The following is a 24,607-nucleotide window of genomic DNA, read 5'->3' as shown; positions in this document are numbered from 1 at the left end:
TATTATTATTATTATTGATAGAGTTAGACCAATATTTTTGGCTCCCGTCTGCTCAAATTGTCTGGAAAAACAAAACCACCTCTTGTCAATAAAAGAATAATCACCTTTCTGACAAAACTGAAATGATAACCCTACTGCTACTACTACTGTTTTTCAATAGCACAGTTCTTTCACTGCTCAGTGTACAGTACAGCACATCCAAACTTTCCAACAACCTTTCTAAGATTTAACATTCAACAAACTTTATTGATCCCAGAGCGATATTGCTGATCATTGGCAAATTCGATCCTGCTAATATAAGATACACGTAATACTTGAGAGAAGTCATAAAATAGATATGAAGACACGCATAATAACCTGGTGGAATCTGCAATAAATGTTCCTGTAATGGACTCCAACATGAAAAGTTGTAATAGAACAGCGTCCTCTAGTGGGTGAAACGTTCTCACCATTTCACCGACACTGGTAAAATTAACATAAAACATTAACGTTATTAACACTAAAGAGCAGGAAAACACATTAATGTTCACCAGATTAAATTATTGTTTTATAAAAATGACAATTTTTTACAACAGGTTTGTTGTGATTGTTGTTGAATGGAAATAGTTTGAATGTTTAAATGAAGGGGTTATCTTAATAAATCGGTTATTGGAAGTGAAGTTGATATAAAATGTAGTTTAAGAACGTTAAATGAAATTACTGCTAAAGTCAAAAACACGTCAGGGTTTGTTTTTCTTAATTCTGCAGTATTCTGGTGCAGTTGCAATGTTTCGCCGCTAGACGTCAATATTTCACCTCAATATTCATTCAAACCATGGTGCCGGTAAACTTGGTCAAATTCGATATTCTAAAAGTGCATTAATGTGTGTGCATTAATACTTGTGAACAATATGTCATTAAATAAGGATCAATAACATAATTGTTGTGGTGAAATTCGCGAAGTCTTTTCTACTTCCTGAGCTTCCGTAGGTTTAGGTCACGTGATTTTGTTTACTACGAGAACGCGTGAGCTGTTTAAGCTGGAAACCTTATATCTAACAGTTAAAATATTGAGGGGTTATAAATAAAAACAAATGTAATCTTTGATAACGTTTATCTTTGTTAATAAATGTTATGGCTCCTCCATTTTAGGATAATGCTAGCCGTAGCTTCTCGGCTTTGGTGGCTAAGCTAGCTACAATCTCATGAATCGTCGTCGGTGGTTTAATTGTCGCTAACACCAGCAGCTATGCGCTCTTTAAACTATGTGCAGCGGGTTAGCTTGGATTTTACAGGAACTCTGTTTCCCCATGCGATTTGTTTGGGAGACGCCGACAACGACACGGTAATGAAGTCACTTCATTGTAGGGTTTATTTGTTTAAAGCTCATGAAAAGTCAGACAAGACCTGCAGTCAAATAGTCTGCAGCACAAAACTAGCAGAATAAATATTAAAGCTTTTTCAAAAGCGTTTCGTGTTAATGTTAGTCTAACAGTGGGTGTAGTTAAAGCGACAGTTTCTTCTGTACAAAGTAAACATCTTGTTTGTTTCCGGTCATCGCAGCTGAACGAGCTGGTTGTAGGAGACACCAGTGGGAAGCTCCTTGTGTATAAGAACGATGACTCCAAACCCTGGATGACGAGAACCTGTGTTGGCATGGTGGGTGCAGAACCAAGACCTCAGGGGTCAAAGCACATGGATTCACAAAGCCACAGTTTCTCACGTGTGTAATGTGTGTTCATTTCGCAGCTGACTTGTGTTGCAGTTGGAGATGTCTGCAATCGAGGAAAGGTGAGGGAAGATGCTGAAGAAGGTGAATGTCATAAATGTTAAAAGCATGTGTGACCCATGCCCTGGTTTCTGTCAGAACCTGGTGGTGGCTGTAGGTGCCGAGGGCTGGTTTCACCTCTTTGACCTTACGGCTGCTGCAGCAGGAAAATGCGATTCGTCCAGTCAACATGAATTCCTCTCTGCCGACGACCAGAAGCCGTTCTTCACCCAACATATTCCTGCCAACACTAAAGTCATTCTCATCAGTGATATTGGTAGGTCTCTGTTATATGTGCATCCCGTGTGTTGTGCTGTTGGTTCTGACTGGAGTAAAGTGAATTTCTGTAGATGGTGACGGACGTTGTGAGCTGGTGGTGGGCTACACAGACCGGGTGGTGCGAGCTTTTCGATGGGAGGAGCCCTCTGAAGGGACAGATCTGGGATCTGGCCAGCTGGTTCTGCTGAAGAAATGGCTCTTGGAGGGACAGGTCTGGTACATAGTGACTGCAATCTAATCTTTTAAACTGAGAACACAGTGTTTGATGATGTCTTCTGTGCAGGTTGACAGTCTGTCAGTGAACCCAGGCCCAGAGGGATTACCAGAACTGATGGTCTCCCAGCCAGGATGTGGCTACGCCATCCTGCTGTGTTCCTGGACACAGCAGGACTCTAGTAGCTCAGGAGAAGATGGACCCGCCACACCCGGGAGGTAGACAGGGTCAAACTACGAGCGGTGAGTGTAAGAAAAGCTGATTTGTTTTTAATCACGTCCTACTTTCTTTTTTTACAGCGAGGGGCCCTCAAGAGATGTGGTTCTCCACCTGACCACTGGACGGATTCACAACAAGAACGTTTCCACTCATCTTATTGGAAGTATAAGCAAAGGTAAAGACAACATACCACTCTGGGTATTCTACACTATTATGAAAAACAGATGTGTGATCAGATCGTTAGCCTCTGTATCTTTAAAAAATGACGATGATTGCATTTTGTTCTGTTTTCCATTAGGATCAAAAGAGGAATCGTCTAAATGTGGACTGTTTGCTCTCTGTACTTTAGATGGTAAGTTGTGAACCTTTAACTTTTAATGCAGCGACATTAATATTATTTCTTATCACTCTTAGTAAAATGAATAGTTTGAAATGAATAGAATTTAACAGTATTTTTGACAGAGCAGCTAAGAGAGTCCTCAAGTGTATAAAGTCTTTCTGATGAAATATTACCATTTTTAATATTCTGATTGTCCATGGAAGCCAGAGCAGGTACTTTTATTAAGTCAAGTCAACCTGAGGTAATTTGTGTAACAGGGAAACAGGGCCCTGCAGTAATTTAAGTAGAACAGGTGAAAAGCTGCTTTAAGCTGTGGTGGCTCGTCAGTGTCGAAGGTTACTGGCAAACAGCTCTGACAGTCCATCAATATTTAAAGAGCGATTATCATCAGTGGAAGCTTCCGGCTGCCAACCTGAGTCTCACATCTGCCCTCCGCTTGACGCCCGGATGATTCATTTCCATTTACATTAGAGAAGCTTAAAGAGGAGCTGTTAGTGATTAGTATCAGACCTGTCATTGGTGCCGTTTTCCTTTGATGCGCACTGATGTGAAAATAAATCTCATTATTTAATGTATGTGTTTGTGTGTTAAAGGAACGCTGAAGTTAATGGACAGCTCCCAGCAGCTGTTGTGGTCCGTCCAGGTGGATCATCAGCTCTTTGCTCTGCAGAAGCTCGATGTCACTGTGAGTTATAACATCTGTAAGAAAGCAAACACATGATGAAAAAGTAAAATGACTTACAAGTAAATAAAGGAACAAAATGTAATATTTGACAACATTGGAGCATTTTTCCCTAATGCATAACAAGAAGTTCATTTCCTATGTCATTCTTATTATGATCGTCTGTGTTTTCTGTGTAGCCTTTGTTTAATTTTAGACACACACCCCGTGTGTTTCCCTTCAGGGTGACGGCAGAGAGGAGGTGGTTGCCTGTGCCTGGGATGGTCAAACCTACATCATCGATCACAACAGAACAGTCGTTCGGTTCCAGTTCGACGAGAACGTCAACGCCTTCTGCGCAGGTGAGAGGAGCCTCATTCATTTAGGCTTTATTCAGACTGGATTCCCTCCAACATCCTTGTGTTTTGAATTTTGGATGAGGGCGTTCGACCTTTTCACCACTACTGATAGGAGCAATAAAACCCCTGACCTGCTCTTCCTAGAACTTGCCAGCGAGAAATTATGAAGTGAGATGAGACATAATGTGGTAAATACACAAACTAGATCGTTATCTTCAGTAGGGGGCGACATTGAGTTGTATGTTTACAGCTCCTCAGACTTTTCTCCCTCTGTCCATTTAAATCTTCCTGCAGTTCATGCACAAACCACTTTCTATGGGGGAGCTGATGTGACATGACTAATAATAAATAGATTAGAGCTGATGACGTTGAATTCTGTGTCTTTGCACCCAGACATACACCGTCCGGGTGTATGTCCGGGTGTATGTTTGTGAAAATGACCAACCCCTTTGCTCTCTGCCAGACAGCAGGCGGCTACTGACATGTTCATTCTGATTCATGTGACCTGGTTGTGAACAGTCTGTTGACGTGTTTTTGCGGTTTCAGGCCAGTACACGTGTAAGGAGGGTAAAAACAGCCCCTGCCTCGTCTATGTGAGTTTTAGTCACAAGATCCACATCTACTGGAAGGTGGAGCTGGAACGCATGGAGTCCACCAACTTGCTGAAGGTGCTGGAGGAGAAAGCTGAGTTCAAAAGCCACCTGAAGGCGCTGGGAGTCGGTGAGTCAATAAACAGGAGCTTTATTGAGTTCAGATTAGAGAGAGTTAGTTAAATTCAACAGGAGAGTGAAATGGCCACTGCAAACAAGAGCAGCAGGTTGGTGTGCAATTAAAGAACTATTGTTTCTTATACTTGCGTTGTGGGCTCATCCACATGCATCTCATATTGAAAAGTGCAGTTTGGGGTTCGCATTAGCAGGAAGTTAATACAACTTTGATTAAGCTGCTGCTTGTTGGACCAATACAACCGACAAACCTTGTTTCCTGTCTGAGACTTGATGCCTCAGCGTCTCTGTATGATTCACCAACTCTTGAATATGCAGCACGAAAACCGCTGCTCTAAAAATAGGAAATACAGAAGTAATGGATGATGTGACAATCATAAAGACAGTTTGAGTTTGAGTTTGAGAGTTTGATGCTGAACGACTGTGGAAAAGACTGAAACTACCCTCACACAGACGTAACAGCTAAGCCGTAACCCGTCACGTTAACTTTCATCCTCGTCTCTGAGGAGGGAACAAAGTGCTTTAAAAACACAATACACAAGGTTTGAACAAGGCAGTGCCTTCAATGTTCCAGGGAGGTAATTACCTCGGACGGTGCTAATCCTCATACATTCCCTGCACGTTGCCTAAATGGAAAAAAAACTGATTTTCTGCGCTATTTGGTGACACTGACAGTGGAAACCTAGTTTGTGAGGGGAAAGATGATGATAACACAAACTGGTTATGAAAATGCAGGTTCTAGCTGATGTTTGAGCCGTTTCCTGCTGTCTGTGCTGATCACTCACCCTCCAGGCCTGACTGTGATTCCACAGCCTTGTTACCTAACCCGCTGTGGAGAACGTGTGAAGTAGCAGCTGAGGGCCACGAGAGGAGGAGAGAGAAACGAGGACAAGCACTAGTGTAAAAATGTGTGTGAAGCCGAGCGTAGGGAGGGAATGAAGAGATAGGAGAGCGACACGGCCGCTCTGTGCTGCAGCTCAACATACCGCAGAGAAGTTAGCTGTTCATCCTCCTTAATAACCTGAATACGAGCAGTCTGCCTGTGCAGGTTTTACCCTCGAAGGTAAAAAATCAGTGTCATTGAAATGACTTGCTTCCAGGCGGGCTTTCTGTGTGCAGCAGCCAGTGATGATGCGTCACCACGTTTGTGTTTCCTTCCAGACGCTGAGGACGCTGCGGCGGTGAGGACGCTGGTGGCAGATCTCCTCTACGGTGGTTCACAGACGTAGCCCAGCCCTCTGCTAATAAACACCGTCCTTCCCCAGAGCTGCTGGTCTCCTTATTTGCGTTCCCTGCAGGCGGACGCATCGGCCTCGCGTCTCCCATCCGCTCGCTGCTGCCTCTAATCTCACGTTTCCACACCGCCGCTGGCGTCCTGCACGCCCAGGTTGGCTCAAGGCTGAGACTGGTTATTGGGCCGTTTTCACCGGCGCTTGCTTGTAGTCGTGAGGGGGGGGCTTCGCGTTGGCATTGTTCCACTGTCAGTCAGCCACTTGCCGTCTGCTTCCTCCTCTTTGTATCCAGTGCATCGTCTCGACACATTAAAGCACTGAAGATATTACATAATTCAACTCTCGTTACATAATGTGATTTGCAGTTTTGTTATTCAGTCGAGCATCTGCAGGGTGCGAGTGTGGAGCAGCTGGGGGAATGGGCCACTGTTCCCAGTGGGAGGATCCCGAAAGCACCTGTGTGAACCGCCTCGTTGATGCCGTGCAGTATAAATGAGTGGTGTGTTTGTGCCTCTCGTCTCCTGAGCTTTAGCCTCCTGTGTGAGCTTCTAGCTTTTGCCCTTATAAGCGTTGAGCGTTCCTGTGCTGTCCGCTCACACCGGGTCCCGTTCATGACCATTCATAGTCAGGCAGGCCCAGGCTGTTATCTGCTCCCCAGAGGAAACGCCAGGCCGTTTATCACTGATGAATCCTGTGGGACGCTGACATTTGCCGCAGCGGGCAGACTGGACGTGAACCAGGCCTCAGCTCTCTGCCCCGAGGACCCGACCTCACCGGGGTCACGGCCTGGACGTCATCTGCGTGGCTGGATGCCCAAACAAGAAATGAAAAGACCCCCCTCGTCCATGAAAAGGATGTGGTGGAGCAAGAATCTGAAACCACGGGACTGATATTTAATAAAGTGAGCTTTAGTAGCTGCAGCTTTCACGGCTGCCTTGGGACGTGTCAGCGAGTAATAAACCCGTCATGACTGCATGAAACCACGCTCCCCGGAGGCTTCCTGCTCTTCCTTGCATGGATCCTTGAGTCCTGCTCAAATCAAATACAGACGTTGCATATAAGCTTCATAAAGAACCTCAACAGGGCTGAATAAAGAAGGATTCAGAGTTTGATCCAACTGTAAAAGGCTTAAAGGTTTTTTTCCCAGTTTTGCAAACTTAACCTTCTCAAAATGAAAAAAATGTGAGCTCAACATGAAGTGACAGTCACTCCACGTCCTCTTCTCACGTTTGTATGACATCATCTGTGAGCAGAGGAGGGTTGGCCGATGCTGCTCTGGAATCAGAGCGTATATCTGGACATAAGTAAAGCAGCATCTGCTTGTTTGAGCTGACGAGCGAATCTGATGCATCTTCCCATTTAAATGTAAATCATTCCAGACGTTTGAGCAGCTGTAAATTTAGTCTCATGAATCACAAATGTCCGGAGCGTCTGTGTCGGTTTGAATATGTGAGAATGATTATTCACTGGCTCAAAGAGCGGAGTCTACCTCTAATGGACCCGCAGGCTCATTGTTCTGTGATGAGTACATTAACCTAATTACTGAAACGAAGCACTTGTTTCATTTATTAGTGTTTGAGCTCAATGTTTCCATTTCATGCTGCTTCATACTCGTATTTGTATATTTGAAGGTTGCTTCTTCACATACAAATTTAAATCTTTAAAAGTAATTACTGAAACTAATTATTATTGATAACCAGGTTTAGGGTCAGGTAATTTAATATGAAGTCAAGCTGTCCTCTGACTCATTCCAGGTCTTCTGGGGACTAAACCTTTTACATTCTTCTCCATTAAGCCACCAGAAGCTTTAGGCCCACGTGTGACACACGATGCTCCTGCAGCCTAATTAATGTAGTGGTGCTGTGCTTTTATAAGGTCACATCTGAGGCGGCGCCCTTCCAGCCACGCTTTCGCCCGGCGCCCAGGCTCGTCGTGCTGCTGATGTTGATCTCATCCTGACTGACAGTCTCTGGGTTTACACGAGCGCTACCAGCAGCTCGGAGCCGCTGAGGGCTGACAGGACTGATTAACAGCACCCAATTTTGTGTGCGTCAGGCTTAATTCTGCGGCGCGGCTTCATCCCCTCGCGCTCGCCGGGGGACAGCTGCACGATGAGGCGCATGACAGGCGACAGGCAGCCTGAACAGCCACGGGTTTATCGGACTTCAACGTCACTGGGTCAGTCCCTGTGTTCATCTGCTGAATGGAGCAGAACAGCTGAAAACGAGCATTTAACAGATATGAGCTGTGTTTGTGACCTGTGCCCACAGTACCTACCACCAGATTCATGCAGATGTCAACACATCTGGCTCTGTGTCCATTAAAACAGCTTTTCTACGTTCATCCAGGTTTCACCTAAGGCCCGTGGTGCCATAACTGTGCATGCGACAGCGAGTTGAACAAATGAGTGCTTTCAGAGAATCCAAGTTTCCCAGTTGTAATTTTGACTCGACTCTAACGGTGTTTTTTAATTGTAATTACCATTGCTCTGAACCCAGCAGCTTAAAACGATAAATGTTCCTCATTTGCATGTTAATTTCCCTGTGAGTCATTCCAGTCTTTTTGACTGGAGGATCTCCCACTCGTCAGATGAGGCCTGGTCTGACCCACGTTCCCCTCTGCCTCCCCGGCTCACGCTCCCTCGTGGGGCATTCCCACTGAGTTACAGCCCGCAGGCTCTGTGTTTGTATCTATTCCCCAGATGTAGGGATGAAGGAGGATGAGATGAAGGATGTGAAGTTATTTCTGATGAGAGTCTTTCTTTCCTTTTGTGGCCTGACTCGCTCACAGTCCCGCTAATGTGGGAGTGAACGTGCTGTGACGAGGGTCCGGGCGCTTCTGTGCAACAGGGGACCCGCTGCCCACATACAGCGACAGCTTGATGCAGTGCTGAGTGGAAACCAGCACATCACACCGCCATATGCAAACCCGTTCATAAAGGTGCTTTCCTGGCAGAGGCGTGACCCGCTGCAGCCTCAGCAGGATGTGGTTTGTGCAGTTCCTCAAAGCGAGGCAGACGGGGGCTAGAGCGCTTGTGAATTCATGTCGCTGCAATTGGCTCTGCCCGCGGCCCCCGGCTCAGCGGGCTCAGGGAGCCGTCGCACCGAGCAGAACTGAAAAACAGCCTCAGCTGACACCATCGACGAGACCAGTGCCGTCAGTTATTCGCCAGTTTGGTGCAGGTGTGTCCTGGTCTGAATTGTCAGGTCTGCATGTGTGTAATAGAGGAAGGGCTTAGTTACAGCCAGACCTGCATGAAGTGTCATTTAACTGTGTGCACTTAGATGCTTTGGAGGGAAGCTTTAATGGTCAGAGGGATCATGATGCTGTGGGAACATCTGATTTCTTTATTTAGCAGCATGTGCCAGCGAAGGGGCCGGGTTCAGGAAGGTTCTGCTGGGACAGAGCCTGGGAATCAACCTAAGACTGCTCCAGCTTCCGTGGAAAACCGTCCCACCACCAAAGCGCTAATGTCAGTGACAGATACCACGAGAACTAGCCAGAATACAGATTTAATTAGGCAGAGAAAATACTGTTCAGAAGAGGAGAAACACCAAAAATAAATTTCTGTCAGACATTAATTTCTCTTATGCGGCGTAGGAAGGTCACTAGTACATCGAATCGGAGCGAGCGTAGCCGGTCTATGCGTGGTCCCCTGAAAGGGATGGACCCAACCTGAAGCACGGCGCCCTTCAGTCAGCTCGTCTCAGGCAGAGACCATCAGCTCGCTGCTCCGGCCACAGGCCGACCAGCGAACAGGAGGTGTGGAGCCAGAGTCTGTACACGAGTCAGCCGGGTTAGTGAAACCCCCTGAAACGGGCCGAGAGGGAGGCAGCTGGTCCAGACCGGAGCCCGTGGGCCGGTCGGGGAGGTTGGAGCCGTAACGAGGCAGAAAACACACACACACACACACACACACACACACACACACACACACACACACACACACACACACACACACACACACACACACACACACACACAACCCCTCAGAGTTTCAACTTGAAGACTACATCAACATGCAGACTTGTACAAAGGCAGAACTTTACAAAGTCATGCACAGGGAATCGTGTTTGTCTGGACCCAGTCTGTTTTGCGGTCAGAAGGGACTCAGGGAGCCACAGCAGATCATCGGAGGCCGCAGTGACTGACGGAGAAGCGGTCCTGAGGACCGGCAGTTGTAGATGACTGGCGTCTGAACACTTTCCAAGACTCTGAAGGTCCGGCAGTTGCTGCCCCCTGTTTGCTCACGTGGACCTGGTGTTGAACTTAATGACATTAATGTTTGCTCACATAATGATTTAAAGTAATATCCGTGCAGCCAAATCACAAAACCGTCCACTGTAACGTATTATAACCACCGCACACAAGCAGCGCAACGGAGGAACTGGTTCTAGAATTCTATAAAGATAATTAGAAGAATGATCGGGCTCATCATGAACGTCTTAACTCTACGAACACCACGATGTAAACTCGGCTTCTGCACCGCGTTCTGACTCCACGTCCAGACGCCGACGTCGCCTCGAGCGCTGGAGGTCCAGAGAAGCGCCGGCCGCCGTCGGCGCGGCCTCACAGGTTCTCGTTGGAGTCGTGACGGCACCGGCTCCTCCTGGGAGGGTTCAGGAAGGGCAGCTGGTCCTCACAGCCCCGCAGCCTCAGGACCCGCTCACTCAGGTCCAGGCAGCACTGAGAAGACACCAACAAGGACCCGGCGACAGGGTGAACGTCATCCTCTATCAGTGATCGGCTGGATCATTCTCTAGAGTCCAGTTGTTCAGCGTGTTCATGGTTAACCAGCATTCATCTTAGTCTAAAAATAATAATAATAATTAGATACAGAAACCTGCAGAAGAAGTCAAATCAGACAAAACCCCTTTTTTAATGTTACGTCCTCGAGGGTTTGTTCATATTTCCGGCTTTCGTAGCATCAGTTCCCTCACTAATCAGATTTGTAGATATGAAGCAGCACGTCTGCTGCTAAAACCATTAGCGCTTCTTCCTTTTATTGTCTTTTAATTGCATTTGCTCTTTGCCACATACGAGCCATTTGCTCAGGCACCGTGGGCAGCTGGAACAAGCCGGCAGCACATGAGCCGTCCCTCTCGTGCTTATTGGAGCTGCTTCTTTACACATTAACGCGTGTGATGAGTGCTGACGCTTGTGCAAAGCAAATGGGGCCTTACTTTAAGTTCCAGGAGAGTCTGAAGACCCAGGCGCAGGTCAAACGCTTCATCGTCTGAAAGAGCAGAAGAGCAGAGTTTTAGGAAGAAAACAAGTGTTCCATTCATCAACATTAACAACCTGAGCTCACTGATGTCACAAGCTTTGAGTCTGACTCAAGCATGTCCGCTTTTAGCAGGTATCACTGAGAATGACTGCGATTGTGTCGTTTCTTTCTCCTGGAAAGACTAATCGAGTGTTATTGGAGCAGCTGATGTAAATGCTTTCACTGAAAAGCAAACTGGGCGAAAATACGAAGAGGCAAAGGTCAGAGGTCACTTGGCCTCTGACCTTTGCCTCAGCTCTGAACGTTCAGCTGTTCAGAGCTGTAACATACGGATGTAAAGTCCAACTCAGCCTTTAACAGACACATGAGCTGGTGTTTGTGTGCTGCAGATGCTTTTATACTTCGAGGAACCAGAACCAACTGTGACCGCTCACGTGTTCTATTCTGTAGTGACGATAAACGTGCTGGAGCTTGATGATCATCAGCCGTCTGAGGCTCCGGTGTCACCAGCCGGGGCGTAGGTGTTCTTACCTTGGACGTAAGCTGAGCACTGCAGCGTCTGTCTGCCCAGCTGCAGCCGCAGCCCCGTCACTAGGCCGCTGCCTCCACGCGGTGAGCCGTCCGGACCCGGCACTAGTCTGACAACACGCAGAGAGTCAGCGCTCAAAGCCTCGATCGCAGCGGATACAGAAATAGACCGTCTCTGACTCGGTCGCTATGTGATAAAGGGCTTTAATTACAAAGTCACTCAAAGGATTTCAAAGACATTTTGGAAGCTTTCACGTTGCCATCATTTCAAAAGCGAGGACTTCATTTCACACCTTTTCTACTCTGCAGCTCCTGCAGAGAGCTCATTTGACTCTATTTGCTGTTCTGTGAGTATCGGGACAGATCACCCTTTGAAGCCTATTCTGAACGCTTCACCAGCGCCGGTGTCGGTGCAGACGTGTGTTTGCAGGACGCTTCTCACCCCAGCTGCTGACAGCAGGAGGCGGAGATGTGGTTGTGTTGGCTGCCGGTGTTGATGGACGCCTTGACCTCAGTCTCGCAGCACTGTGGAGAGGACAGAGGGTGAGATTCGACTGCCACAGTGTGACAGAGCTCCAGCCACAGCGGCGCCGGCGCAGCTCCGTCTGGACTCTGAGCTGCTCCGTGCGGCATTAAAGCAGTTGACTGCAGGTTGCTGAGTGCGCTTCCTGACAGGATGCTGACACTTCAGACCCAGCGAAGCGTCACAAGTGCATGAAATATTAACTCAGAGTAACACTTCACATGTTTGACCACCAGTCAGACTAAAGAGGGAAGTGGAGATCAGGGCAGTAACAGTAACAGTCTCAGATGTGATGTCTCATCACGTCCGTGTCATTAAACACAGATGGGAACGTGTTTGTCCAGAGAATTAAAGGCAGAGAGCAGCATATGGCAGCTCTGCAGGACGCACATCACGCGCCGGTTGTCAGTGATGTCATCAGTGGTCATTAAAGCGGGGATTCTACACACGGTGGATCTGCCTGCGCTTCCGTCGTGTCCTGCATGAATCACCGTATCCGCCGGACCGGAGGATGTTTCCACCGCGCTCAGTTTCCACGAGGCGTGCGCTGATCTCTCACACGCTGCTCGCAGGGAGCTGAGCCCCCTTTGTCCTCGCAGGCACAGCCGCTTATTAGGCAGCCCACAAACCTGCCCCTTTGTCTCAGACACGCAGCAAAAACAAAAAGCCCCCGCTCCCCGAAGCTCGAAAATAGCAGCTCAGTGAGCGAGTGTGAAACACTTTGCATTTAATAAGTAGACGTTAAGGCCACTAAGGTGTAATGAGTAATAGGAGGAAACGCTGACTCATAAAACCTGTGATCGCTGAAGTTGTGACTGCCAAGTGTTTGCTGCACTGAGCTGAGCTCAAAAGGCCAAAATATAATGACCGGCGAACATGGATGCAGGCAGCGTTTGCCAGGCGAGCAGATGCTGCTCATTATCCAGCTGTGGACAGAGTGATTACACGCTCGTTGGCTCTGAGCCGCCGATTAGGCCTTCACCTGTGAGGACTCGTCGTGACAGCACCGGGCCTCCGGCGCCGTGCACCGCTCCCAGCCCAACCACAAGGAGCTATTTTAGGTTCACACTGCATGAAAACCCACCACGCTGACCTTGAACCACCGTAACCACTGCACCCTTAGACGGTGCCGGAGTACGAGGCTGAATCACTGCTTCGCTTTCTCTGTGACCTTTTTGCGTATATTAGTCATCGTTGTTGGTCTCATGTGAGACCACACAGGCATTAATGTGATAAATGAATCCCTGATGCAGTGGTTTTAAAGGGAACAGGCCTCATTGCTCCCGCTGTATCCATGTTGCGTTATCCTCTATGGTCGTTGTGAACCAAGTCCCAGTTAACGGAGCTTGTCTCATTCAGTCAGAGGGTTTTTTTTGCAAGTGTTGTGAGCTTCTAACTGTGAGTCGTGAGCGCAGGATGCAGATCAGGGTTCTACCTTGCACTGAACGACCAGAGCCGCGAGGACGTCCGGGTCCTCGGGGCCCTCGGGCTTCTCCGCCGCGTGCCGGGCCCCCGCTTCGCTGCTGTCGTCCTCCTCGTCCGACCGCAGGCTCCTCTCGCTCTCCTCCAGAGACTCCCTCTCCTCCGTGGAGTCGTCGGCGGTGCTCTCGCTGCGCTCGTCGTTGTCGGCGGCGCCGTCCTTGGCGTCGGCCAGCGGTGAGCGGACCCGGGCGCTGGCGTCGCGGGCCTCCCCGCGCAGGCGCGTGATGTTCCCCTCCAGCAGGCGTCGCTGGACGATGCTGTGAGGTTGCTGAGGAGAGGAGACAGAGATGACGGGGACTCAGATCGGCACGTTTCATTTGCTCTGTGATAAGTGGACTGACTCACACATACAGGAAAGGACCGTGTGAGGCTAGAAAGACAAACAGCGAGGCTGCGATCGACTATTCATGAAGCATCTCTGCGCCGCGATGCTGGAGCTTCGGTTCAGTGGCTTCGTTTGCTTTTCAGAAACCCTGCGAACGGTCGACCTGAACAAACCCAACAAAGCGCCGAGCTACGGCAGAAACACATCATTCACCTCGTTGCTATTAGTCACTCTTGGCGTCAGACTGAACGTACGCTGAGAGCTGGTTCCCTCTAACTAATGGGAACCCCTGCTGTGCTGACTAATTTGACCACCCGCACCTAAACACACGCACATTACCGTGTGAACTTGAAGTGGGCCCCAGCAGCGTCTCCCTCATCATTGATTGACGCCAGACGTCCACAGTTTGCTCTGTGGCAGACTCACATAAACTCACGTAAATCCCATTTAAGCTGCCTGCTCCTTCATAATCACATTGCTGTTGATCCAGAGCAGAGTCTGAACCACAGAGCGGGTCACACAGCAGCAGCAGCAGCAGCAGCAGAAGCTTAGCTCTGCTCTAAGGACCGGGCTCCGTCTCTGCAAGACGTCTGTTTGATCAACACACTGGATCCAGTGCAGCTGAGCAGAATCTGAATGGAGACGAGGGATTTTCCCCTTCAGGAAAATCTAAAGCATTTGATTTGATTTGATTGATTTATGTAGTAGGTCTACGGTTAGAAGACGCTTTCCTAAACAGTTGCCAACAACAACAACACACTTCAGAGCAGTAATCAGCCGCCTGTCACCCATTCCCTGTGTGATGAGCGGCGTTGAGCTCCAAACAGACGGCGGCGTCTCGTCTTTTCCTCCTCCATCTTCTCTGCTGGCTCCTTCACACGCCACACATAGTGTGGATGAGACGGAGGGAAACAGCCTCATCTTTCCGTTGGGGTCCACTCTGGGATGAATCCTGTCTGTTTGAGGCCACCTGATGCTTCGGTGCAGCAAACCATAATGTGACAGGTTTCTCTCCCTTCGTGCCGTCAGAAGCCTCTGGGTGGACGCTCCATCATGAAGCTGTAGCCGAACGACAGACTCTCATCATCAGATTATAACACATCCACAAAGCTGCTTCCTTCGACTTTGTCGGTCGTCAAGGAAGCAGCTGAGGCCAAACTGATGAGTCGGAGTCTTTTAAATGTGTTTAAACCTTCATGTTTCTGGGACTTAACCTTATTGATCGGATGCTAACTCGCGCTCGGTCGTGATCTGAGACTGATGTTGCTGATGTGCATCCTGGGCCGACCCCGCGCCACAGGAGCCACTGTGATGCGGCTCCACGGCCACATTCTCAGAAGCTTTTTCTCCGTATTTCTCCCTCTGCGACTGTGATCGGCGTCTAATTGCTGTGTGGACTAATTATCTGTGTGCAGCAGGCTCCTCCTGCGCCTCCAGCCGGTCACGTGACCATCTAATGCCCTCTTTCTCCTTCTGATGGAGCTCCCCAGAGGCCGGCTTCCTGTTCGCACCGACTGGGAGGCTCCAGCAGCTCCACATCTGCCGCACAGCTGCATCTCCACTTTGGCTCCTGACTCGTTTTACACCACTGGGCTTTCCAGCTGGGAGCCAGTTTAGCATGAGGAGGAAAAGGGTTTTAGAGAAGCAAGTACCTGAAATGTGAGATCAGCGAGGTTTGTCTGTTTTCTAGCATCATATTTGATTCATCCCTGTCCATCTGGGCTCCATCTTGTCTGAAGGCTCTAGTATGTTTGTGCATTTCTGAGGACTTGGCCTTCGCTGCCTTTGTAAAATGATTAAAAATACTCAGGGATTCATTTGCAGTCACTCTACCGTACCTTGGCTTGGCAGCAGAGGCTTCCCCTGCTTGTCCTTGTGGCTCAGGCTCATGTGTTGGGGTTGTTTTGGTAATTTTTCCGCATATTTTTAGCTCCTGTCTTCCTCCACAGCAGTGAGGGAGCAGCTGAGGGAACGTTGACGCCCATCCACGGCTCCAGATGACACAGAGAGACAGGTTCACGCTAGCTTCTCTCTATCTAATTGTCCCGGAGCTAATAATAAAGCCTGATCCAAAGCGATTTAACGCGGTTTGCTTTGGAGGAAGAGGCTGAATCCTGAGGTTTCCGAGTGCTACTTTGCCTTATGGTGAAAATAAACAATTGGGCTCGGAGAGAATCTGGATGCATATGGACACTGAAATCTGTTCCAGCATAAGATGTGCAGGACTTTTCACACCTCTCCTCACTAATTACGCTGCCTTTTGAATCGCTAACACGCTGTTGTGAGGTGAAAGCTGTATTTTATCACCACTTTCTCCCGATCATCATCTCCGTGCTGCATTCAAGCCCAGTCCTGTAGCTTTTGATCATCCTCACAACTACCTAGAGACTCTGCTGCTGCGATCAGAGCGGCCTACACACAAACCCTCGCAGGCATCAGACTCGCTCGTCTGTAACCGGGGACGCGAGCAAACGAACAGCTGAGCTGCGGGGAGAATCAGAGCGAGGCTTTGCAGCAGCTCGGGAGGTGTGTGCAGAAAAACAAGACTGCTGAGATCTGAAAGGTCGCTGTTTCCACAGTGAACCTGCATCCAGGCCACTGCCTGTACACGGAACAGAACACACCGCTCCCACATTAATAAAGACCTGCAGTAATAAAGACTCTAAACCCTCACACGGAGTCAGAGACCTTGAGGTGGAGCGTTCACCCCCACCTCCTTTAGTTTTCATTAAGATGGAGCAGCATCGTGATCAGCTGATGTAAATATTCAGGCCACAGGTTGTTTGGATGAAGTGTAGCTTCATAACCTTCAGCAGCTATTGACGTCTACTCTTATTGTTGTGAATGTGCACGGTAGAACCCTTTGGCCATTACCTGACCCGATCCCTCCAACCAACACCGCCTCCCCTCCGCTTCCTTACATAAACCGACTGAGCCGTGCTTCCACGCTGACCTCATCTCCCGCCGTCTCTCTCTTTCCCTGTCACCGCTCCTGCGCTGAAGTGGTGCATTTTGCCCTTTTCATGCTCAGTGCTCCCCTCGCTCTGCAGCACAACATGGCGGGAGCGCTTGTGCCGCCGCTGCTGCTGAGAGTGAGAGGACCTGGGGCTACACAGCAGCAAAACAAGTTCACTCTTACATAACGGCCTCTGCCGGACAGGCCAGCGAGCGGAAGCGCAGAGGGAGACGAGGACGCGAGGGCAAAACCAAGGTGTGTCTGTGGCCGAGGAGGTGGAAACAGGAGCCGACCAGTTTGATTGTTTGTTGGCATGACTTGACATTCGGGAACCGCTGATGGGAGACTTAGATGAGAATATTGATATGAACGTAAATAATTAACTGGTGAGCTCAGAAAACAGGCACGCTCAGACTGTATGCAGACAGATGGCACACAGCGCTCACATTGGAGGAGCTGGAACCAGGATGAGTGGTGATCTCATCTGTTGTCTGTAAAGATTTGGTTCTTGTTTAGTTTGTTCTGGCAGCGGAGGAGACGCAGGCAGACGTCCTCCCCTGACCTAAGGTCCAGCGCTGGTCTAACGAAGACTATGGCTGATCAGAGATGCACCGTGCTCCCCGTGGCCACGTCTGCGCCAGCCATTAAGGTGGTGATAACTGCTGATGTGAGCTTCTCTCTGTCTTCAAGGGAAAGATAATTGGTGTTGAGATAAGAGAGCTTTCAGGCCCCTGCAGGGCTGAGCTGCACATTAGGTTTATTGAGTCATAGACTGAGGAATCACTTCTCCACATAAATGTGTTTTGCATTGTAGCATAATGTTTAGCTGTGATGTGTGTGGAATCATAAAGCTCTTATGATTATTAGGATAATATAGTGGAGCTAAAATATGATGTTTGCAGTGTAGCTCACTGGACATTAAGAGCAAGCCTATAACTCCAGCTTACAATTAATGTAACATGTTCTCCATGTTGAGATTATCTACCAGAACAAGTGTTGATATTGAAGTTTGGCAGACGTAAACGCATCACAGTGTGATTCTCGCAGAGCTGCTGGTGCTGCTTCCCAGAGCCAGCGTGAGTGTGTCAAGCCTCCTCCGGGGAGTCTGGGAACCCTGACGGAGGAGACGTGTGGTAATAATTGTTCAATTTATTACAGGGACCCCCTGCTGAGCGCATCTATCAGCCTTGGCTTCTGCATCTGGAGGAGGAAGACATGAAGTGTTGGACGCGACCCACTTTACCAGCAGGGCTGTCCTCTGCCCTGTGTGTCAACCCCAGTGCGTACAGTGACATCCCTGTTGATCTGGACCCTGTGACTGGTCCTTCACATCCACTTCAGCATCATGTTTGCTTTTCAAGTCTGCACTGAGAAGACAACACCTCCAGCATTAGGATGGTCACAGCCTGTACATGCTTCAGGAGCCAAGTATTTGCAAATGCATGATGTCTGTTCACCCATTCCAGGCATCACACTGTGACTGTGACTCTAAAACCTGTAGCATCCATGGTCATACATGCTACTAGCATCTGAAACAACCAGTGTCAGCGTGAACAACCTGCAGCTTGGAAGTGCATTGTGGGAAGTGTAGGAACCAGGTTTTGGCAAGAAAGACAATTTAATAGCGTAACAATGATACTTCTGGCTTCACCACCTTGTGCTACGTCTCTTAAATGGTGTCAGATCTTCGACTTCACCCAATCAACATAAATTAACAAGCTCTCCAATCAAGCACATTGTCTCGAGTGCTCATGAGGAGTCTCTGAGCATTCACTCACCAAGTCCTTGGACGTGCCCAGTCTCTTCAGCCCGTCCAGGGGCAGGAGGTCAGCCGAGTCCTTGTGTGTGAACTGCGTGGCCTGCTTCAGCCGCCGCTGCTGGTGCAGGATGGCTTTATCCCGGATCGCTAGCTCCCCTTTCTTTGCCTCGCTCATGCTGCTCAGCCTCTCGTGATGCCGTCCACAGAAGCACAGGGGACAGACGGACTGGACGTCTCTGAGCTCAGAGGAGGATGCAGCTGTGAGGGCTTGCTTTTTATGTCCTGTTAAAGGTCTAGCAATGGATGTGGTCTCCTCCACCCTGTTGTGGTCTCTCTGAAGCACTGCTGTCTTTCCCTCTGGGATCTCTCTCTCTCTCCGTAGTCCTTGGCATGTATTTGTCTCAGCAGCTTTAGGAGCTATCGTCCTGTCCTCAATGTGCCTTTGATGTCGCAAGCATCCTTCTCTCAAAATCAAGCTCTGTTCTGTCTCTGAGACCGTGAGAGCGTGTGCGTTTCCCTCCCCTCAGTGCCGTCTGTCCTTGGATCGCTCTTTCTCTCTCGCTCGCTCTCTCTCTGTCTTGCTCTCTCTCTTTTAGACCCTTATTTATGTTCAAAGTGCATTCTCTCTCTCTCTCTCTCTCTCTCTCTCTCGTGCTCGCCCACCCCCTCCTCTTTCCGTCACACAGCGACCACGTTTTGTCAGTTGACTCTCAGCCAAGGAATCACAGGAAAGCCAAGCTCTGTTAATATTCCAAACCTTTCCACTCTGCTAATCAGCCAATACGGTCCAGCCAGTCGTGCGTCCACAGCATATAAAGTCAGAGGTCACACACTCTGTCTGCGTTACTGCTCCCTAGAGCAGCGATTAGTCCCAGTAGCCCCTTTGTGGAGGTGTGAGCGTTGTGTTGTGGCCCCTCACAGAGGATCGATGTGAACCACGGATGGCATTGATTTCCTCTGCCTCCCCCATGGCGGCCGCCGTGAATTAGAACCTAATTTCTTCCACCCATTCACACTGACAAAGGCTATAAATATCACCCACATTCGTGCTCATGACCTCTAGATGACACTTTTTAGAACAGTGACACTCAAGCCTACGGGTGGGGAGGGTTTCAGACCTCTGACTGATCATTAGGGCTTTACTGATAATGATTGGAAGCATAATCAAATCAAAAGAAGGGAGCTCACTGAAATCTATGTAACTGAACAAGGGAGTCTATGTGAAGGTTAAAAAGCGTGTTGACAGCATGTGGCGCCCCCTGCTGGTCACTCTTCTTGGCTACGTCAGTATTTAAACTGTCAAATATGATCCTGGTATTTCACATTCATAGCAGAGACACAGCTCTGTAGATGATGTGACATGTAATGTTCATCAACTATGACCTCTAACCTCTGTATATCCTCCAAGAGCCTTCCAGGTCTGTTTTCTGGGAAAGACTGGAGCAATTTGACCTGCAGAGACAGGAAGAAGCCTAAACCACAGACCCAGTAACACAAGCAGATGTTTGTGATCTAACATTACAGGTTGTTTAGGTAAAAAACTATAACATATATATATTATGAAATAAATTAGGAAATGTCAACAAAACAGGACAATAAAACAGATGCTAAACATGATCTTTAATGTCACAACTTAAACAAACTGTCAAACAAACATGTAAAGCAGAGAAACTTTAGCCAAATCAACTAAATCAGAGCTGGATTCAATCCCACAATCATGACTGTGTCACATAAATGTTGCTTTGAGGGTTTTGGAAAAGGAAAATTAAGAGAGGAAAAAAATGAAACACAGCATATTTGGTCAGTTGCTGACAAAGTTAAGACAGTTTTAAATGTTGTGCTTTGTTCCGTCAAGTTCATATAAACTGAGGTTGCAGAAGGCACGTTTTGCTTTGTTCAGGTCACAGATCTGTGCTCTAAGCTTGACTTAAAATAAGACGTGGGCAAGCGAGCATCAAACACACGACGCCCCCTCTGAGCCACTTCACATCCCAAACAAGAGGATCACGGAATTTACCATAAAACAGGCAGTGTAAAACCAAAGCCAGTTCAGGATTATCTGCTATGGAGAAATGAGTTTTCTTTCTGATATTTTTAAGGTTTGTAGTGATATAACAGTGACATATTTAAAGTGTAAACATCAGGAATATTGTGGACCAAAGATTTGAAATCACATTGTTGTATTATTGAAGTTTGTGTCTCTTGCGTTTTAGAAATAATTGTCTGCCAGCGTTTGTAGGCCCCAGAGTGTCCCAATTCAAAGCTCTTGTAATTGCTAGGATTTCTAGCTCTGTGTTTTGACGATCCTGAAGTCACAACAGACACAGATGCTAACTTCAGGTTAGCCAGGTAACCTTTTACACTAATAAAAGGCAACTATCGCTGTGATTTCAAGGTTGTGTCAACGCCAGCCTTTCATCACTGTCATACTGTTGCTTTTGTGTGTTCTTCTGTAGTGCATTTTTGTCTTTATAGGCACAGAGGTTGAGGCATTCAACCAGACTAATGTCACGAAGCCCCATTCTGTGCAAGAACAAGCCACCCACACACATATTAACAGCTTCATTATGTGTTAGTATTCACTGCAGTTTTTCCCCATCAGCCCTCTCAGTCACAGCACATTGGGGAGGTAAAGTGAACACAGCAGCATGTTTTGTCCCAGAGCTGGGAAGCGTCTGAAGGCTTCCCATGCGTCAGAGAAGATGTTGTATTTGAGAAAGACGCGGTGCTCCAGGCTGGTGGGCAGACTGACGTCCCGGCTCATGATGTAAATGCCGTCGTTGTGCAGCGTGCACGTCAGGTTCAGGCCCGACTTGGACGTGTTCTCCTTCAGCTGGATCCACTCGCCTGTGGTGATGTTGTAGGACTGTACCGTCAGCACGTCCTCCGTCTGGCTGGGCCGCCGCTGCCCCCGCGCCACCTCCAGCTCGTGGGTGTAGCCGCCCACCAGGTAGATGGTGTCCTCAACCGAGAGCATCTGCTGCTTCCGAATGTGGGCCGGGCATGAGCGAAACACTGACCAGGCGTCAGAGTTGGGGCAGTAGCGAAGGACGTTTGTGTTCCTGTCTATGAAGCACAAAAAGGCCGTAACCGTTTGTAAGGAGTTACTGAAGATTTCTCAGCATCAGGTAGTATGTTCTACTTTGTGATGTTAATTGATAACATCATACCAACCTCTTGCAGTGTATCCACCCATGACGTAGATCATTCCCTGGCATTCACAGGCAGAAAACTCGGCCAGTGGGTTTGGCATGGACGACACGCATATCCACCAGTCCTGCTCTGGGCTGTAACACTCCACTGTTCCCAGACACTGGCCGCCTACGGCGTAGAGCTTCCCCTGCGCTGCCAGAAGCTTAAAGTTGGACCTGAAGAAGAGGCAACTGTAAGTGAAACACTGATGCACACCTGGGACAGACTCTGTGAGAGCTGTGCACCTTTTGTTACTGTATTGCTTATTTAAAGTTGTTTCAGCATCTTGCCACAGTTCTGAATAGGCAGAGGACACGTCTCAGTGTCCTGCTTCCACACTGACTCTGTGATGTGAGTGCTGCTCAGTAGGTGTCATTCTGCACCATCTCCTGCTTCTCTTTTACAGTGTGTTTTTGGGGGTTTCTGTGTTTCATGGGTGATAATCGACACATCTCATGTGCCCTGCACGTTTGCACAGTGCTGAGGAACTGGACTTGCCTTTTCTGGTTGAGTGGAGCCACCTGGGTCCATTCATTCCTACACGGGTTGTAGCAGTGCACTGCAGAGATCTCCTGGCTTGTCATCCTGTACCCGCCCACTATGAACAGGTAGTTATCGAGGACGGCCGAGCCGTAGCCCCTGACGTTGATCATATCTGGAGGCACGTTGTTTGCGAGTGGCTTCCAGCGCTGCTCCACCTCGCCGTACCTCAGCATAGACCAGGGTTCATCCTGATCAGGTACATCTAGGGACAAGCAGGTAAAGTCTCCAATAGCTACTAGGGTGGCGGTGCCTTTCATACGCATCTCCCTGACTTGCTCTCTGACTGCACAAGGCAGGCTTCTGAACTCTGGCCACCTCAGCATCGGATGATAGTAGCAGCTCATGTATTTGAGGCAGGCATTACGTAGCTCATGAGTCCCGTAAACCTCAGAGAGGCTGTACAGCTCCACACAGTTGTCCATGCGGATCTCAGAGGTGAGAAGCTTAAGGATGGAGGTGACCTGTAAGAAGGAGGCGGTCTCTATCAGGTCTTCCAGAGTCTCATTGACAACCTGAACCTTAGAGGTGTTGATGAACTCCAGGACCAGCTCCAGGCCGGGCACACTGAGCCCCTGCAGCTGCACGGAGTCCTCAGTGGACTCCCTCATACCAGAACTGTACAGGGCACGGAAGTAGTCGCTCTTCTCTATCAGCTTCTTCTTATTCACCTCGTACGTTTTGTCGTCCACGACGATTGCAATGATCTGGTCGGATGACATGGTGAAGCGTGCGCGTTGTTGTCTCCTCTCCCAGGCTGAGTTTGTGTCAGCTTTCAGGGCGAGTCCCCGTTTACATTTCACCGCCGAGGGAGCTCTGTGTCCGGGCTATATATGGTAATGTTCAGCCCATAGATCGCCATGGAGCAGCTTTCTTAACCCGAGAAGCTAAACCGCTAGCTGAAGCTACTGGATAAACTAACCAATGCGGAGCCTTCCTGGGGTTAGCATTTATCGACAGTGCGAGTAAAAGGTCGTCTGAATGCTTTAGTTCATTTTCCATACAAGCGCGAACATTTCCCATTGCATGTCACTGTTTGGTGCAGGACGATGCCGAACTGTCAAATTTATGTTTTGATTTTTATGCCTTCGTCATTTCCTGGTTTTTCTTCTTCGTGGGGAAATTTTCGGTCTAAACCTGCCGGCTCCTGGGGTGCTACCACCTACCGATAGGAAATTGAACTCATCTTTAAATATGTAGACAAATAGAAGGTCAAAGCTTTAAATGAAATTACGTCTGGATCGGCTTTACAGTCTGTGGCTAAAATGCCGTGTTGTAGGAACTTAGAATAGAATAGAATGAAATAGAATAGAATAGAAAACTTTTATTGTCCCGCAATAGGGAAATTGCCATGTTGCAACAGCGGCAGCACAGTTTAGCACAAGGAAAATATATTTACCGAAATACAGAAAAAGGCATAAATACAGAACGGCAGGTTTACTGAAGACACCATCAGGTTAAAGTGTCAGATAAGACTCAAGGAAACATCAGCATAAAGTTCAGGTGTACACACAGGTAACACTAAACATTTCTGCACCGTTTGATGTTCATACTCCACATTAAACAGTGTGTCATCAGTTCTGTGACTGTGTGGGTCAGCTCTGTGCTGCTGTTGGTTAATGATCACATAGGTCATTTTTATGTAAATGACTTTTAATGCTGTTTAGTTGTCGAATACAGGTCTGAGTGAGTCCACAGGGAACATGTGGGCTCACACTCAGATTTTTATCTCAACCGCCTTGTCTTGTTTTCAGATGCGGAATTATTAACAACTCAGCAGATGTCAGTCAAGACAGCGTTTGTTATTCCACTCATCACTGTTTATGTGGGTTTCTCAGCGACACAGGTGCTTCCAAAATAAAAGTATTACCGCCATCAATATTAAACGTTCATTATACACATTCAGATAGTAGCTAATCAGTAATTAGGAAGTCTAGTCTAGCGCGACTGGTGTCGGCAAACAATAAATTCTAACCAGAAATTAAGTTCAATATATTAGGAATTCACACGTTATTTGAATGTGAGAAAACAAATAACGATATTACACGTGCTTATTATTTTTATTACCATGAAATATCAACATTTTTGCTCATTTAAACCCAGTAAATGCACAAGAAGATTTAATAAATAGATATATATTTAGTAATAAACCCTTACTCCCCCTATTTTTAGGCATGACGGTCATTTTAATTTGAAATTCTGAACCGGACATGGCTTCCTATGCGGGCCGACGGTGATGCGCGTTAAAAGGCATCGATGACGGGGACGCCACACCAGCCGTCAGCGCTCCTACCGTTCC

General features: G+C 48.1%; 3 protein-coding genes across 4 annotated transcripts; 1 reads left to right on the top strand and 2 right to left on the bottom strand.

Annotated features, from left to right (window-relative positions):
- The first annotated feature begins 972 nt into the window (after window positions 1-972).
- itfg2 (integrin alpha FG-GAP repeat containing 2) lies at window positions 973-5,810 on the top strand. Its single transcript, XM_029163785.3, has 12 exons — window positions 973-1,324; window positions 1,543-1,638; window positions 1,729-1,770; window positions 1,847-2,024; window positions 2,098-2,237; window positions 2,310-2,458; window positions 2,540-2,634; window positions 2,758-2,811; window positions 3,393-3,484; window positions 3,705-3,822; window positions 4,366-4,539; window positions 5,706-5,810. Exons 1-12 carry the CDS (start codon window positions 1,229-1,231, stop codon window positions 5,771-5,773), a joined length of 1,302 nt encoding a protein of 433 aa, XP_029019618.1. The 5' UTR covers window positions 973-1,228; the 3' UTR covers window positions 5,774-5,810.
- Window positions 5,811-9,272: 3,462 nt separating this feature from the next.
- nrip2 (nuclear receptor interacting protein 2) lies at window positions 9,273-19,428 on the bottom strand. Of its 2 annotated transcripts, none has more exons than XM_029161855.3 (6): window positions 18,596-19,420; window positions 13,490-13,804; window positions 11,974-12,056; window positions 11,535-11,641; window positions 10,960-11,012; window positions 9,273-10,462 (listed from the first exon to the last, which is right to left on the bottom strand). In XM_029161855.3, exons 1-6 carry the CDS (start codon window positions 18,749-18,751, stop codon window positions 10,346-10,348), a joined length of 831 nt encoding a protein of 276 aa, XP_029017688.1. In that variant the 5' UTR covers window positions 18,752-19,420; the 3' UTR covers window positions 9,273-10,345. The 2 variants fall into 2 exon arrangements, with proteins under 2 accessions (XP_029017688.1, XP_040928098.1); XM_041072164.2 differs by lacking the exon at window positions 9,273-10,462 and adding an exon at window positions 10,480-10,586 and having other exon boundaries at window positions 18,596-19,428.
- A 749-nt stretch (window positions 19,429-20,177) lies between these two features.
- Window positions 20,178-24,487, bottom strand: klhl42 (kelch-like family, member 42). Its single transcript, XM_029161854.3, has 3 exons — window positions 22,267-24,487; window positions 21,751-21,944; window positions 20,178-21,642 (listed from the first exon to the last, which is right to left on the bottom strand). The coding sequence occupies exons 1-3, from the start codon at window positions 23,028-23,030 to the stop codon at window positions 21,188-21,190; spliced, it is 1,413 nt and encodes a 470-aa protein (XP_029017687.1). The 5' UTR covers window positions 23,031-24,487; the 3' UTR covers window positions 20,178-21,187.
- Window positions 24,488-24,607: the final 120 nt, after the last annotated feature.

The sequence above is a fragment of the Betta splendens genome, chromosome 9, assembly GCF_900634795.4.
Source record: "Betta splendens chromosome 9, fBetSpl5.4, whole genome shotgun sequence".
NCBI lineage: Eukaryota > Metazoa > Chordata > Actinopteri > Anabantiformes > Osphronemidae > Betta > Betta splendens.
This window is presented reverse-complemented; position numbering and strand designations above follow the sequence as displayed.

Excerpts from the sequence above, each read along its gene's own strand:
- klhl42 (XM_029161854.3), bottom strand. The coding sequence starts at position 23,030 with ATGTCATCCGACCAGATCATTGCAATCGTCGTGGACGACAAAACGTAC. Across the intron at positions 21,945-22,266 it reads GCTCCACTCAACCAGAAAAG|GTCCAACTTTAAGCTTCTGG; the intron begins GCAAGTCCAGTT and ends CCTCTTCTTCAG. Across the intron at positions 21,643-21,750 it reads GGGTGGATACACTGCAAGAG|ACAGGAACACAAACGTCCTT; the intron begins GTTGGTATGATG and ends TGTGCTTCATAG.
- nrip2 (XM_029161855.3), bottom strand. The coding sequence starts at position 18,751 with ATGAGCGAGGCAAAGAAAGGGGAGCTAGCGATCCGGGATAAAGCCATC. Across the intron at positions 13,805-18,595 it reads TGGGCACGTCCAAGGACTTG|CAACCTCACAGCATCGTCCA; the intron begins GTGAGTGAATGC and ends TCCTCTCCTCAG. Across the intron at positions 12,057-13,489 it reads CTCTGGTCGTTCAGTGCAAG|TGCTGCGAGACTGAGGTCAA; the intron begins GTAGAACCCTGA and ends TCCTCTCCACAG.
- itfg2 (XM_029163785.3), top strand. The coding sequence starts at position 1,229 with ATGCGCTCTTTAAACTATGTGCAGCGGGTTAGCTTGGATTTTACAGGA. Across the intron at positions 1,639-1,728 it reads CGAGAACCTGTGTTGGCATG|CTGACTTGTGTTGCAGTTGG; the intron begins GTGGGTGCAGAA and ends TTCATTTCGCAG. Across the intron at positions 2,635-2,757 it reads TATTGGAAGTATAAGCAAAG|GATCAAAAGAGGAATCGTCT; the intron begins GTAAAGACAACA and ends GTTTTCCATTAG.